The following is a 15,757-nucleotide window of genomic DNA, read 5'->3' on the forward strand; positions in this document are numbered from 1 at the left end:
GTGGACAGGATTTACGTTTGGCTTTTATGTCTGTACTGGAGCCGGTGGGGTTTTTTTTACTTCCTTCCTTGATTCCCCCACTACGCCCCCACTTTTTCTTTCTTGTTTTTTTTCCTTCCTTCCTTCCTTCTTTCCCTCCTTCCTTCCTCCCTTCCTTCCTTCCTTCCTTCCTTCCCATCTCTCTCTCTCTCTCTGTCTCTTTCGCTCCCTCCATTCCTTCCTTCTCTTTCTTTCTTTTTGAGTCAAAAATTAATTTAAAAGATGTCATGTTTTACCTAAGGAAGCAGCCTTTTCTGGTGACTTGGAGTGTTCAACTTAGAACACATGCTATCATCAATGAGCCTCTTTGACTGAATGATCTGAGGAAATAGGTTCAAGTTCTTACCGTAGACACAACTGGGCACAGACATCAAAACAGCTCTGAAATCAGGGCGTGCAGACAGCCCCAACACCGACACATATCCCTGTCTGTGATTTTTAATTTGACAGTAGGTGGCAGAGTCCTGGGAGAAGTGGGAAGAGGCCATAAGAGAACGCAGACATGGGAATGGATTAATTCACAGTCCAGCCATGGTCTGCAGGTGGATCTCCCTGTCTCGACCTGCTCACTTACAAATGGGTGCTCATTTACAAATTGGTGTGAATCACATTTCATCATTTGTGAGCTCCTTAGCTTCCAAGAAGTACAATTTTCACATGTATTTCTTGGACTTTATACATATGCCTCCAGAGTTTGAATCATGCAAAGATGCTGCCACTTAAAAACCTCTTTCCTGGCCGGGCACGGTGGCTCATGCCTGTAATCCCGGCACTTTGGGAGGCTGAGGTGGGTGGATCGTGAGGTCAGGAGATCGAGACCATCCTGGCTAACACGGTGAAACCCTGTCTCTACTAAAAATACAAAAAAAAAAAAAAAAAAAATTAGCCAGGCGTTGTGGCAGGAGCCTGCAGTCTCAGCTACTTGGGAGGCTGAGGCAGGAGAATGGTGTAAACTTGGGAGGCGGAGTTTGCAGTGAGCTGAGATGACGCCACTGCACTCCAGCCTGGGCGATAGAGTGAGACTCCGTCTCAAAAAACAAAACAAAACAAAACAAAAACTCTTCCCTACAAACTTATACTGCTCCAATCCTGGTTTTCCTGTAAATCTCAGCTTGACGCAGTGCCTCACGCCTGTCATCCCAGCACTATGGGAGACTGAGGCAGGTGGATCACGAGGTCAGGAGTTCAAGACCAGCCTGGCCAAGATGGTGAAACCCTGTCTCTACTAAAAATACAAAAATTAGCCAGGCACATTGGCAGGCACCTGTAATCCCAGCTACTCAGGAGGCTGAGGCAGGACAATCGCTTGAACTCGGGGGGCAGAGGTTGCAGTGAGTCAAGACCACGCCACTGCACTCCAGCCTGGGCGACAGAGTGAGACTCTGTCTCAAAAAAAGAAAAAAAAGAAAAAAAAATACTGTTAAAAGAAAGGGACAAAAATATATAGATGGAGAGAAAATATTAGTAATCTGATGTCTGATAACTCATATGCTAAATAAATACCAAACTTTTAACATTCAACCATTTGGAAACAAAGAATCCAATTAAAGATGGAAATCATTTGAAGACATTCACCAATGAAGATACACAGAAGTACATATACATTCACCAATGAAGATACACATATGAAAAGATGATCGCCATTAATTATTCACTAATAATGCAAATGTCAACAGCACTAAGATTCCTCTACCCACCTTTTACAATGGATAGAATTCAAATACCTCAGAATTCCAAATTCTGGAGAGGATGTGGAATTCTCATTCATAGCTGGTAGACAAGAAAAATGTTACATTCACTCTAGAAGGCCTTTTGGCCCTTTCTTAGGTAGTAAAACAGACTTACCATTAGACCCATCAGTCGTACTCCTAGGTTTTACCTAAGTGAATTGGAAACTTGGGTTCTCCCATGGAAAATCGTGTACACGAATGTATATAGTAGTTTATTCATAATCACCAACCAAGATGTCCTTGAAGAGGTGAATGGGTAAAACCAATGGGACATCTACAAACTGAAAGTGTATTCAAAGTTCAGTCTACCCTCAAATATTCCAGGACAGGAAATTTTGGAGGCCAGTTCAGCCAAGTGGCAAGGGAAAATGAATCACCATCTTATCTCAACTCTTCCAATGCATCCAAAACAAGGGCAATTGTTCAACTCATTCTCCCAGGCTCCCTCTCCTGGATTCAAAAACAGATGAAGGCACCCAAGCACTCATGAAAAGAATTTGTGAGGCAAGTGTTCACTCATATCGCAGCACATCTCATAAACAGATAATCACATATCCAACACAACAGTGGATTAACCGAAGAAGCCACCTGTATGCGTGGAATAAGAATACGATTAAATGTTAGCAAAAAATTCAATTCTAATTCCCTGCATACAAGATAGACTAGAAGAAAAAAAACAGTCATGACAATGGGTACGGGAAAAGGCTCTGAAAGAAATTCTATGTAAGTACAAATTAACAACGTTTAGCAAAGTAACATTAAAAGGAACTTCCATTTCCTAAAATCAGCAGCAAGCATATGTAAATGTGAAATGTCAGAAGCTCTGCCATTCACGGCAGTGACCAGTCATTGACATATGCTGTCACCATTACCATCCACATCTGCAGTGAATATCAAAATGGAAAAGAGCCAGAGCTATGGATGACAAAATGAAAATGAGATACCAAGACTGCAAAGAAACAGATAGTATGTGTTAACTATATGACTGTCTGCATAGAAAATTCAAAGGAATAGACACATTGATTATTCAAATGAGTAAAAGACTTCAGAAAACATCCTATAGAAGATCATTACAGCAAAGTCAAGAGCCTTGCCACACAAAAGCAACTTAGTGCATAAAATAGAAAATAGAAAATATACCATTCACAACAGCATTAAAATCCACAATGTGAATAAGAAGAGCCTAACAAGACCTTTATGGAAGCAACTGTGCGAAGTTGCTGATAGACTCAGGGAATAAATTCAAGTAAATGGATCTGTATACCATATTCCTTGATGGGGAACAGAATATGGCAAAGATGTAAATGCCACTTAAATACAGAGTGAGTGCCTTAACTGTCATTGCCAAAGTGACAACCAAGCTCAGGTTGCTGTGCTCTGCTCCCCAAATCAACCCCAGAAAAATATAGAAGGGAAAAGACAAAATATATATGTGTGTGTGTGTGTGTGTATACACACACATCAACATCAAAACAGAGAAAGCCCTGGGGATGACTTAAGACTGTGCTCAACTAGTACTTGTGTTTGGGTCCAGGGAGCAGCAGGGAAATCGAGGAGGTCTGTACCCTGCATAGATGGCAGATTACAGGATAGGTAGGAGAACGTGTTTAACATTCCACCCCATATCATCGCAAAGCCTGAGGCAACACCACAAAATCTGGTGCCAGTAGCCCTGGGGTAATATCAGGACACCAGGAAATTTGAGTTGATTTAGACACTATGGCTCCAGAGTTCTGCTAACCACCACCTGAAACAAACTTAGTAGGGGAAGACCCACCTTCCAAAAACTTATTATTGTAATGGAATATAAAGAATGAACTAGGAATAGAATAGTAAGTATGTGTGAAACCCACATACTAGGAGTAGATATTAATAAAATATGTGTGCATATATGTAGTATAAAGTCTACAAATACAAACGAATATGTATCTAAAGATATGTAAGTACAGATAATTATACATATGATATAAAGATATAGATGCATGTATATATACATATAAGCATAAATGTATATGATGTCTAAAACATGTATATAAACAAAATGTACATATAACATATATAATGTACATATACAATGTAAAATTTATTACCATATGAATGAGGATTAAAATATGAAAATCACTGATCTGGACTCTGATATGTCGGATACCTTCAAAACACATGGCTTCTCCAAATCTCTTGCTGCTGCTCAGCCTCTTCCCTGTAAAAATAAATCTTTTAGGACAAAAGGTTTGCAAAGTCTAGCTCTGGCTGGGGAGGAGCCCCCATGGGAAGGTGTGCATCTTCGCTCAGAGGTCCTACAATCACAGGTGCTGCAGCCCCCCAGGGAGCATCTAGCCTTGGACCCACAGCCATTCTCTGCAATGCGTGCAGCTGAGCAGATGCTCAAAGGTGACATAAACAGATCATCTCCCACCCATCACTTCACCAAAGAGCAGGAGCCAGGAGAACCCTCCTGAGTGGGGGCTGAAGGTTCACCCTCCCCACATAGAGGGGCCACAGAATCCAGCTCAGCCCCTCCTGTCAGCCCTGGACGACCTTGGCAATGTTGTCACCCCGACCACACCCCTCCCCTCACTGCCACCTCATGTGACTGGGAGTCAGAGACTTGGTCCCAGAGGAGCAGACCCAATCGGCAGAGGATGGGGATCCAGACCCAGGCATCAAGGTCAGGACCCCCTGAGGGATGACTGAGGGCCCCTATCCCCATCCCCACCCCTACTCCGCCAGAACCCGGTTCAGCCCCTACTGTCGACCCACGGAAGGCCCAGGCTTGGAGGCCGGATGTGACGTCACTGACACGCGCACTGGGGGGCAGAGAGAAGGGACACGCCTCCTTCTGAGGGGCGGCTTGATACCGGTGGAGGGAAGCGGGCCCAGGCTCTGTGAGGAGGCAAGGTGAGGTGCTGAGGAAAGACTGAGGACGTCCCCACCCCAGATAGAGGACTCGAAAGAACCAAGTGCCGTCTCTGCTCCCAGCCCTGGACCACCCGGGGACCGATCTGGGGCTGACTTGTGAGGTTGGACCCACTCCCTCCCTCCGCCGCTCAAGCTGCTGGGCACTGTGGAGTGAGAGCTTGGTGTGACCAGAGCAGGGCTGGTTAGGAGAGGGCAGGGCCCAGGCTCTGCGGGGCATCAAGGTCGGGACCCTGAGGGAGGGCTGGGTCCCCCCACCCCGCCATGACCTACGGCCCCAGGTTCCCCAGCCCCATCCTCAGCCCCACTCTCCACTCCACCCCACCACAGGCTCCACCCCACCCCCAACTCCCCCCGCGCCAGAATCTCGTTCCGCCCCTGCTGTCAACCCAGGGAAGCCCCAGGTGCCCGGATGTAAGACCAGTGACTTGCACTTGAGGGATCAGAGAGTAGCGGGGGCCTCGCTCTGAGGGGTGGGTTGATATCGGCGGAGGGAAGCGGGCCCAGGCTCTGTGAGGAGGTAAGGCGAGACCCTCAAGGAGGGCTCAAGACCCCCCCACCCCAGATACGGGACCCCAAATAATACAGCGCCGCCCCTGCGCCAGCCCTGGATCACCCCGCAGGGTCGGGCTTATCAAGCTGGGCCCAGGCTCTGACTGGAATCAAGGTCAGAACCCTGAGGGAGGGCCGAAGGCCTCCACACCCCTAACCCAGCCACCACCACCGTGACCTACAGCCTCAGGTTCCCCACCTCCATCCTCACCCCGCCCCCACTCCACCCCACCGCACCCCACCCCCCAAATTTCCCGCGGCAGAATCCGGTTCGGCCCTTGCTGTCAACCCAGAGCAGCTCCAGGTGCCCGGATGTAAGGCCTCTGACTTGCGCACTGGGGGTCAGAGAGTAGCAAGGGCTTGGTTCTGAGTGGTGGCTGAAGATGGGTAGAGGGAAGCGGGCCCAGGCTCTGTGAGGAGGCGAAGTGAGACGCTGAGGGAGGACTGAGGACGCCCCCACCCCAGATAGAGGGTCCCAAATAATCCAGCACCACCTCTGCTGCCAGCCCTGGACCAGCCGGGGGCGGACTTCTCAGGCTGGGCCCCTCTTCGCCACCCCACTGCTTAAGCCCCAGGGGACTCTGGGTCAGAGCTTGGTGTGACCATGGCAGGACTGATTAGGAGAGGGCAGGGGCCAGGCTCTGCCCGGCATCAGGGTCAGGACCCTGAGGGAGGGCTGAGGCCCCATAGAGGGAGTCAGTGCCCCTGCAGTCAACCCTGGGAAGTTCCAGGCATGGCGGGCAAGCGGATCCTGATGTCTGCATCCTGGGCTGACCAAGGGAAGGGGCTTGGTATCGTTAGCATGGCCGCGGGAGAACAGAGGGAGGGCCCAGGTCCTGCTGGGAGACAAGGGAAGCCTGAAGGGACGCAGCACCCCAGGAAAAGGGGCCCACCCCACCCCCATCTGAGACCGAGACGCCTCCTCATTCAGCCTCGGGAATCCGACAGATAGAGACTCAGGTCCACAGAGGGTCCCCTAGGAGACCAGGGAAGGAACAAGATGGAGGACACAGGGGACCCCAGGGTCCAGCTCAGTGGGGATCGTGACCTGGGCTATCCCGGGCACGGTGGCCACATGTGGTGCATTGTGGCTTCTGAGATCGGGTGTCAATGGGGACAGGGCTGTGCTATGAGGAGTGGGGCCTCAGGTGAGCAGAAGGAGGAGTCCCAGAGCCCTGAGGAAGGATTCACCAGACCTCTCATCCCAGACCTAGGAAACCTGCCCCTGCCGTCAGTCTTGGGAGGCCCCAGGCAGGACTGTGAGGAAGGGAAGTGCCCCACCCCAACCCCCAAAACACACTTTCTCAAAGAGGGTCTAAGGGAGAAGTTTTCCTTGGTCTGCAAGACTCATCTCTGGTTCAGCAAAATGGAAGGGGCCAGATTCTGTCCGAAGTAAATACGAATACCTAGAGGGCACCCAGACTGATGAGGCCCCCTGACACCTGCTCCTTTGGTCAGCCTTGGGTATCTCATGTATGAGTGACCATGAGGTACCCCCTCACTTCTGCCTCCCGGGTCTCAGGGAAGTGGGGGCCTTGGTCCAAGGGGCGTCCTCAGCTCAGCAGAGGGAGCCACACCTGGTCAGCACAGGGTGGAATCCAGGGTCTTCCAGGAGTGAGGGGGAGGAAGTTTGGTGAGGACCGAAGATAAGAAGGTACCTCCATGCTCCCAAAGAACAAAGGACCTCACAGACACTGATGTCACCTATTCTCAGCCCCAGGTGGCCCCAAGCAGGAATGACATGTGGCATGCTCTCATTTCTCCCACGTGATTGGGGATGAGAAGTCTCAGGGAGGTGAATACCTTGATCCCAGGGGCACTGAGAGATTCAACAGAGGGATCCACACCTGGTCAGCAGAAGGAGGACTCCCAGAATCAGCATGACCCAAGGTGTACCCCCTTCATGAGGAATGGAGGTACTCCCAGCCCAGAAAGAAGCCACCCCACAGAGTCTGGGTGAACTCTGTTCTTAGATCTGGGGGAGAGGGGGAAGCCTGATCAAGGATGGCGCTAAGTGGCAAGCTCACTTGTACCACGGCAGGAAGTTGAGGAACCCTCAGGGGGATGAGGCGTTGGTGTAAAGGGAGATGTCTGCTCATCTCACGGGTTTGGAGGTCGAGGAAATACAAGTCCCAGCAGGAGTAAAGATGAATAACCCACAGGAGGACTTTGGAACACCCACCTCATACCCGAAAGGGTCAGCTGGTGGGGTCGGCCCTGGACACTCCACGCAGGGGTGACAGATGTGGGGCCTCCTCACCTCTGTTTCTGGATCTCAGGGAGGTGAGGACTTTGTTCTCAGAGGGTGTGTGGACAAAACAGGGACCCCCTTTCTTCAACAGACACAGTGGTCCCAGGATTGGCCAGCAGTCCAGGTGAGGAACCTAAGGGAGGATTGAGGGTACCACCAGGCCAGAGAAACTCTCAAATCAAGAGAGTTTGCCCTGCCCCTACTGTCACCCCAGAGAACCTGGGCAGGGCTGTCTGCTGAGGTCCCTCGTCCATCCTGGTGTCAGGGAGGGCTGGCCTTGGTCTGAGGGGGCTGCACACATCAGCAGAGGGAGGGTCCCAGGCCCTGCCAGGAGTCAAGGTACAGACTGAGGGGACCCCACTCACCAAACACAGAGGACCCCACTCACCAAACACAGAGGACCCTACTCACCAAACACAGAGGACCTAGCCCGACCCTGCCCCTTCTGTCAGCTGAGGGAAGCCACTGGGTGGACGGACTCCCCTCACTTCCTCTTGAGGTGTCTCATGGAGATAGGGCCTCAGGTCAACAGAGGGAGGGTTCCAGACCCTGCAGGCATCAAGATGAGGACCAGGCAGTATCCTCATCCCAGGACACATGAACCCCATTGAATTTGGACATCTCTTACTGTACTTCCGGGGAAACCCTGGGCAGGTGTGTCCAGATGTTGGTTGGGACATGTCCTTCTGTTCCATGTCAGGGATGTGAGCTCTTGATCTGAGAGATTCCCAGGCACGTAGAGGAGTGGAGTCCAGTCCCTGCCAGGAGAAAGGTGAAGGCCCTGAATGAGCGCAGAGGGGACCATCCACCCCAAAAGTGTAGAACTCAGAGTGTCCAGCCCGCCCTCTTGACGGCACTGAGGGACCGGGGCTCTGCCTGCAGTCTGCTGCCTAAGGGCCCCTCGATTCCTCTTCCAGGAGTTCCAGGAAGCAGGCAGGCCTTGGTCTGAGACAGTGTCCTCAGGTCACAGAGCAGTAGAGGCCCAGGCAGTGTCAGCAGTGAAGGTGAAGTGTTCGCCCTGAATGTGCACCAAGGGGCCCCACCTGCCCCAGCACACATGTGAACCCAGAGCACCTGACCCCATCCACCCTACTGTCACTCATAGAGCCTTGATCTCTGCAGGCCAGCTGCACGCTGAGTAGCCCTCTGACTTCCTCCTTCAGGTTCTCAGAGGACAGGCTGACCAGGAGGACAGGAGCCCCAAGAGGCCCCCGAGCAGCACTGAAGAAGACCTGTAAGTCAGCCTTTGTTAGAACCTCCAAGGTTTGGTTCTCAGCTGAAGTTTCTCACACACTCCCTCTCTCCCCAGGCCTGTGGGTCTCCATCACCCAGCTCCTGCCCACACTCCCGACTGCTGCCCTGACCAGAGTCATCATGTCTCTTGAGCAGAGGAGTCCGCACTGCAAGCCTGATGAAGACCCTGAAGCCCAAAGAGAGGACTTGGGCCTGATGGGTGCACAGGATCCCACAGGCGAGGAGCAGGAGGCTTCCTCCTCCTCTGATGAGGAGGAGGAGGTGTCTGCTGCTGGGTCATCAAGTCCTCCCCAGAGTCCTCAGGGAGGCTCTTCCTCCTCCACTTCCGTCTACTACACTTTATGGAGCCAGTTCGATGAGGGCTCCAGCAGTCAAGAAGATGAAGGGCCAAGCACCTCGGTCGACCTAGCTCACCTGGAGTTCATGTTCCAAGAAGCACTGAAATTGAAGGTGGCTGAGTTGGTTCGTTTCCTGCTCCACAAATATCGAGTCAAGAAGCCGGTCACAAAGGCAGAAATGCTGGAGAGTGTCATCAAAAATTACAAGCACTACTTTCCTGTAATCTTCGGCAAAGCCTCCGAGTTCATGCAGCTGATCTTTGGCACTGAGGTGAAGGAGGTGGACCCCGCCGGCCCCTCCTACATCCTTGTCACTGCTCTTGGCCTCTCATGCGATAGCATGCTAGGTAATGATCATAGTATGCCCAAGGCTGCCCTCCTGATCATTATCCTGGGTGTGATCTTAACCAAAGACAACTGCGCCCCCGAAGAGGTTATCTGGGAAGCGTTGAGTGTGATGGGGGTGTATGTTGGGATGGAGCACGTTTTCTATGGGGAGCCCAGGAAGCTGCTCACCCAAGATTGGGTGCAGGAAAACTACCTGGAGTACCGGCAGGTGCCCGGCAGTGATCCTGCGCACTATGAGTTCCTGTGGGGTTCAAAGGCCCATGCTGAAACCAACTATGAGAAGGTCATAAATTATTTGGTCATGGTCAATGCAAGAGAGCCCATTTGCTACCCATCCCTTTATGAAGAGGCTTTTGGGGGGGAACAAGAGGGAGTCTGAGCACCAGCTGCAGCCAGGGCCAATGTTTGTGGGGTCAGGGCCCCATCCAGCAGCTGCCCTGCCCCATGCGACATGAGGCCCATTCTTCACTCTGTATTTGAAGAGAGCAATCAGCGTTCTCAGTGGCAGTGGGTGGAAGTGAACACACTGTATGTTTTCTCTGGGTTCCTTATCTATTCGGTGATTTGGAGATTTATCTTTGCTCCCTTTGGAATTGTTCAAATGTTCTTTTAATGGTCAGTTTAATGAACTTCACCATCGAGGTTAATGAATGACAGTAGTCACACTTATTGCTGTTTATGTTATTTGGGGGTAAGACTCTTGCTTTTGATTCACATGGGGAAATCCCTGTTATTTTGTGAATTGGGGCAAGATAACGTAGCAGAGGAATTAATAATTTTTTTAGAAACTTGAACTTAGCAGCAAAATAGAGCTCATAAAGAAATAATGAAATGAAAATGTAGTTAATTCTTGCCTTATACCTCTTTCTCTCCCCTGTAAAATTAAAATACATACATGTATACCTGGATTTGCTTGGCTTCTTTGAGAATGTAAGAGAAATAAAAATTGAAAGAATAATCTTTCCTATTCACTGGCTCATTTTTTCTTCAAACATGGACTGAGCATCTGTTGTTCGGAAAACCCTGGGTTAGTAGTAGAGAGGCTAGGTAAGCCAGACCCACCCCTTCCCCATAGGGTGGTGAAGTCTAGGAGCCACAATCCTAAAATTAAGATGGTGCCATGTCCTCTAAGAACTAGAGGAAAATAAAACATGGGTGAGGGTTTGGGGCTCTAGGTGACAGCAGTCGAGTGTATATGCCCTGAGCCAGGGTCTTTCGGGCTTTGGGAAACTGCAATTCCTTCTGGGGGAGGTAATTCTATTGAAGCTGGATGGTGCCAGAGCTAGATTCTCAGAGGATGAGAGAAAGGCCTGGAATGGAGAACTGCTCAGCAGTTCCTTTTGGATAGTGGATGAACAGAGAAGAGTCTCCACCTGGGACAGGAATAGAAGGAAATTGTCCAGCGCTCTCGTCTCGGTGCGGTTGAACACAGTGCAGGGGCTAGGTGATGGATACCTATCATCTGCAAGGGTTTCCCGCAAGATGAGGGTGAATCTCCCGGGAAGGGAAGCCCAGAAGTCACTGGCCAGGTGCTTTTCTGCCTGTCTGGGAGAGCCAGAGTTGATTGTATTTAAAAGGCATTCTAATCAAGTTATCTCAGGTGGGATTTGACCAATTGTAAGCAAAGGTTAGATTTTGAGTGTTAACAAAATAAGTGAAAACAGTGTCTTGGATCAAAAAGCAGGTGGCAGAGAGGAAAGGAGTTGATTCTGGATTCAGATTCTAGGAGCTCTGAGCTGCATTCAGCTGCGCAAGACTCCAGAACACCCAAATTTTGAAGTACATTCGCAAAGAGGAAATACTTAATTTCATTGACAAAACTTCCTGTTTGGGCTGATTATCCCATGTCCTGTTGAGCTGTATATTCTCTGGTAAGTCTTGGAGAACAACAACATTTACTAAATCCCAGAGTTCTAGAGTCTAGGGTCAAATGGTATTACATACTCGGGTGGCTGAGGCAGGAAAATCCCTTGAACCCAGGAGGCAGAGGCTGTAGTAAGATGAGATCTCACTACTGTACTCCAGCCTGGGCAACAGAGCCAGACTCTGTCTTAAGAAAAAAAAAAAAAGTTTATTTTATGACCCAAGAGACAATCTGCCTGGCGAGTCTTCCAGGTGTGCTTGAAAAAAGACATATTCGGATGTTGGTGGTGCTGTGATATTTGCATCCATAGTATTTCTGAGTCATCCTGAATAATGGCTGAGAACTGGGTGATGATCTACCACTAGTTCATTTCTCCAGTCCTTAGTAACTATGAAGATTTCTGCATGAGCACCTTAGGTTGGGCCCAGGAATTTCTGCTCAATTTAATGTGTTCTCTTGCTTACACTTGCTATTCTCAGTGGTTTTTTCCCAAGTTCACTGGGTCCCTGGGGACTTCCTCTGATCCTCTAGCTAGAAGGTAAGTCTTTGGTGTCCTCACATTGCTGTGCATTTCCCTTTCAGGAGTCAGGCTAGGCGGCCAAGTGTTGGGAGGATAAACAGAGAAACGTAATATGGATTTCTTTCACACTTGTTTTTCCTCCAGCTTCTCTCAGGACTTTTTTCTCTTTGATTTTCTGCAGTTTGAATATGATATACATAGATGTATACTTCTTAGTATTTATCCTGTTTCCTGTTCCATGAGCTTCCTGAATCTGCAGTTTCATGTCTGTCATTAATTGGGGGAATTCTCAGCCATTACCACTTCAAATATTTCCTTTGTTTCTTTCTCACCTTCTGAGCATGGTATTTCAGTTATGCACAGTGGTGCCTTTTGTAACTGTCTCACACTTCTTGAACATTCTGTTCTGTTTTTTCCTTCCTTTTTTCTCTCTTTGCATTTCAGGTTTGGATTTTCGATTGACATTTCTTCAGGCTTGGTGCTTGTTACCTCAGCCATGTCCTGCCTGTTCGTGAATTAATCAAATATATCCTTCATTTCTGTTACAGTGGGGGTTGTTTTATTTTTCCTAATAAATTATTTTTATCATGATACAACACATATCACATAAACCTTCCTAACCATGGGAAGTGCACAGTTCAGGGGTCTTAATACATTCATACCCTTATTCAACCATCGCCATGTCTCATCTGAAGAACTCTTTTCCTCTGACAAAAATGAAACACTATACCCGTTAAAAATAACTCCCCATTTTTCCTCCCTCTCATCTGATAGCTAGCTTTCTATTTCCTGTCTCTATGAATTTGACCACTCTATGTACCGTGTGTAAATGATATCCTATGGTATTGTCTTTTCATGCCTGACTTATTTCACTTAGCATAATGTCCTCAGGTTCAGTCACGCTGTACCTTATGCCAGAATTTCCTTCCTTTTGAATGCTGAATAATTTTCCATTGCATGTATATTGCATTTTCCGAATCCAATTATGTGTCAAGGGACACTTAGGCTGCTTTCACAGTTTAGCTATGGTGAACATTGCTGCTACATGTATATGGATCTACAACCATCTGTTTGAGACTCTGCTTTTAATTATTCCGGGTATACACTTATAAGGGGAATCGCTAGATAATACGGTAACTCTATTTGGAATTTTGTGAGGAATCACATACTGCTACCCACAGCAATTTTGTAACATTTTACATTCCAACCAACACAGAGATTCCAATAACACCACATCCTTGCCAACTTGTTATTTCCTGGTTCCTTGTTGCTTTATTTAACAGTAGCCATCCTAGTGAGTGGGAGGAGGTGGCTCATTGTGCCTTTGATTCCTATTTCCCTAATGATTAGTGGTGTTGGGTATCTTTTCTGGTGCCCATCAGTCACTTGCATATATTTTTAGGAGAAATGTCTATTCAAATATTTTACCCATTTTTGATTTTGTTGTTGTTGTTGTTGTTTTGTCGTGTTTCAGGAGTTCTCTATACATCCTGGGTATATATCCCTTATCAGATATATGATTTACAGATATTTTCTCACAGTCTTTGACTTGCATTTTGACTCTGTTCATAGTGCTTTTTGATGCACAAAAGTTCTTAATTTTCATGAAATCTAATTTGTCTGTTTTCTTTTATTGCCTATTTACAGTGTTTTAGATTTTTAGTGTTTTCTTGTGATTCTTCTTAAAGAGTTTCCATCTCCCTACTTATATTACCCACCTGTTCTTGCATGTTGTTCACTTTTTCCGTTAGAGCCCTTAGCCTATTCATCATAGTGGTATGAATTCTCAATCCGGCAATTCCAACATCTCTGCCATACCTGCGTCTGTACCTGATATTTACTCTTCAAACTGTGATTTTTTTTCCCCCTTCACTATGCCTTGTAACATTTTTTGATGAAAGCCAGTAGTAATGTCCTGGGTAAATGGAATGGAAGAGAAAGGGCCTTTCAGATGAGAGTTTATTTTTATCTGACTATGCTGTAGACTGTTTACTGTTTGCTGGAGCTATATGTGTCAGAGGTTAAACTTTACTCAGGTGTCCTTGTTTTGTTCTTACCTCCTGTCTTGGATTTCCCTAGAGACTTTTTCTTCTTCTATTTTGTTTGTTTCTTTTAGACACAGTGTCACTCTGTGTTGCCTCGGCTGGTCTCAAACTCCTGGCCTCAAGTTACCCTCCCGCCTTGTCAACCAAAAATGCTGTGATTACAGGTGGGAGCCATTGTGCCTGGCATGGGACTCTTCTTAAATGAAGTTTGCGATGTGCGCTTGTTTCAGTACTGTTCCCCTGCTATTACACAGGAGCCTACTGACATCGTGGAAAGGTATGGGGGAGAGGAAGCGTTCTACACACCTATGAGTAGGCCTGTCTTTTCATTGGCCTCTGCCACTGTGCCATGACCTGCACAAGTGCTTTTCATTTCTTACCCCCCAACTCTCCCCATACTTTTTGGTTGAAATTTCTTGTCAGAGAGCAGGAATCACCTATTTGAGGGTTTTAGATGCCTGCCCAGCTGTGGTTGATGCTGCCACCGCAGGTTATAGATTCAGGACTGGGGCTGGTGTGGAGGCAGGTCCAGCAGGATCAAAAGGTTTTTTTCCCTCATTATCCGTGTCCTCTACGGGCCTGCCTTCCTAGCTCTTGAACCATACAGAGAGACCTTCATATATACAGCTTTTCCTATCCTTGTGTAATTCTCAAATTTAGGCTGCCTTTGAGTCCATGCTTGGAGATACAAGAGGGAAAAATAGCACAGGCATTTCTCCACTATACTGACCTTACTACAACTTCTGGTTTCTTTGCCCAGTGCTCCTTTTCTAAACCATGCACCCTTCTGGACAAGGCGTCTTTACAGGAAATTATCAGTAGGACCTGACACAGCAGGGAGAAACTGAGCTGCATATTGATGTCACTTATGCCATTAGGGGTCCTGGACTGAACCAGTTAACACAAACCCCATTAACCACAGAGGTGCATCTTAGACAGCCACGTGGCTCCCCCTCTTAAATTTCAGTATTAATGTTTTCTTTATGCTTGACCAATTCAATCAATTGGGGCATGAGTTCAGACAGGACACAGCTCTGGACTATTGTGACCTGACCTGAAAGTCATCCAGGGCTGAGGCCGTGTCACAAAGGCAGGGCACACATGGGACTTACAACCCCAAGGGCACATGTGGTCCCCCTGCAAACACACACTGTACCATAATTTGGGCACCCCAAGATGGCCGAACTCAGTCAGGAAGCACAGAATATCGAGGCCTCACTGTGACATCCCACCATGGCACCCCCTGACAGCTACAAGGGTATCCAGTACACAGGACACATAATCCAGTTCAGCCCCTGGTTTCACTTGCAGACAATTTGGCTTTTCCATGACTGGTAGGGAGGGCATCTGGAGGTACTCCGCGGGCAACATAGAGGAGCCGGGGCCTCCCCCTCTGTCCCTTAGTCAGCAAGGTCAGATGTTGTCATGGGTGCAGCCGTGAGTTTGGAGTCACAGAAATTGCAGCTGCTTGCAAAGGCAGCATGGCGAGTTTTCCTTCAGCAAGAGAAGAAAGCTTCCGGGAACAGTTCTGCAACACCAAGATCACAATGCCCTCCTCACACCTCCCCAGATGTTGTGTTTTTCCTCCATCCTTACTAAGTCAGCATGGCCCACTCAATAATAAAAGCTTTACATTGCTTCAATCATCCCCTACCCTGCCCGAGGCCTTCTCACCTGGCAGGGCTATGTGGCATGGGGACAAAAACATTTTCACAGAAGAACACTGTCATAAAACAAGATGTGAATAGAAAGACCCGTCATGTTTAGGAAGCAGCCAGGAAAAAGTCCTGTGTTTCCAGAAGATTCCAAAATGAGTTTGCATAACCCTTTTCATCCCGCTCATTTATGCAGTAAACAGTGTAGAACAACAACGATAAAAAGAAAAAAAAATCCATCACTT

General features: G+C 48.1%; 2 protein-coding genes across 2 annotated transcripts in view; one reads left to right on the top strand and one right to left on the bottom strand.

Annotated features, from left to right (window-relative positions):
* Nucleotides 1–15,757, bottom strand: part of IDS (iduronate 2-sulfatase) — a 308,093-nt gene that overhangs the window by 278,662 nt on the left and 13,674 nt on the right. The gene's annotated exons all lie outside the window — the stretch shown is intronic.
* On the top strand, nt 8,657–10,386 carry LOC126945299 (melanoma-associated antigen 9). Its single transcript, XM_050775207.1, has 2 exons — nt 8,657–8,722; nt 8,798–10,386. The coding sequence occupies exon 2, from the start codon at nt 8,863–8,865 to the stop codon at nt 9,805–9,807; it is 945 nt and encodes a 314-aa protein (XP_050631164.1). The 5' UTR covers nt 8,657–8,722; nt 8,798–8,862; the 3' UTR covers nt 9,808–10,386.

This window comes from Macaca thibetana, chromosome X, assembly GCF_024542745.1.
Source record: "Macaca thibetana thibetana isolate TM-01 chromosome X, ASM2454274v1, whole genome shotgun sequence".
Classification (NCBI taxonomy): domain Eukaryota; kingdom Metazoa; phylum Chordata; class Mammalia; order Primates; family Cercopithecidae; genus Macaca; species Macaca thibetana.

What these genes read in the sequence shown, in the direction of transcription:
- LOC126945299 (XM_050775207.1), top strand. Translation starts at nt 8,863, where the DNA reads ATGTCTCTTGAGCAGAGGAGTCCGCACTGCAAGCCTGATGAAGACCCT.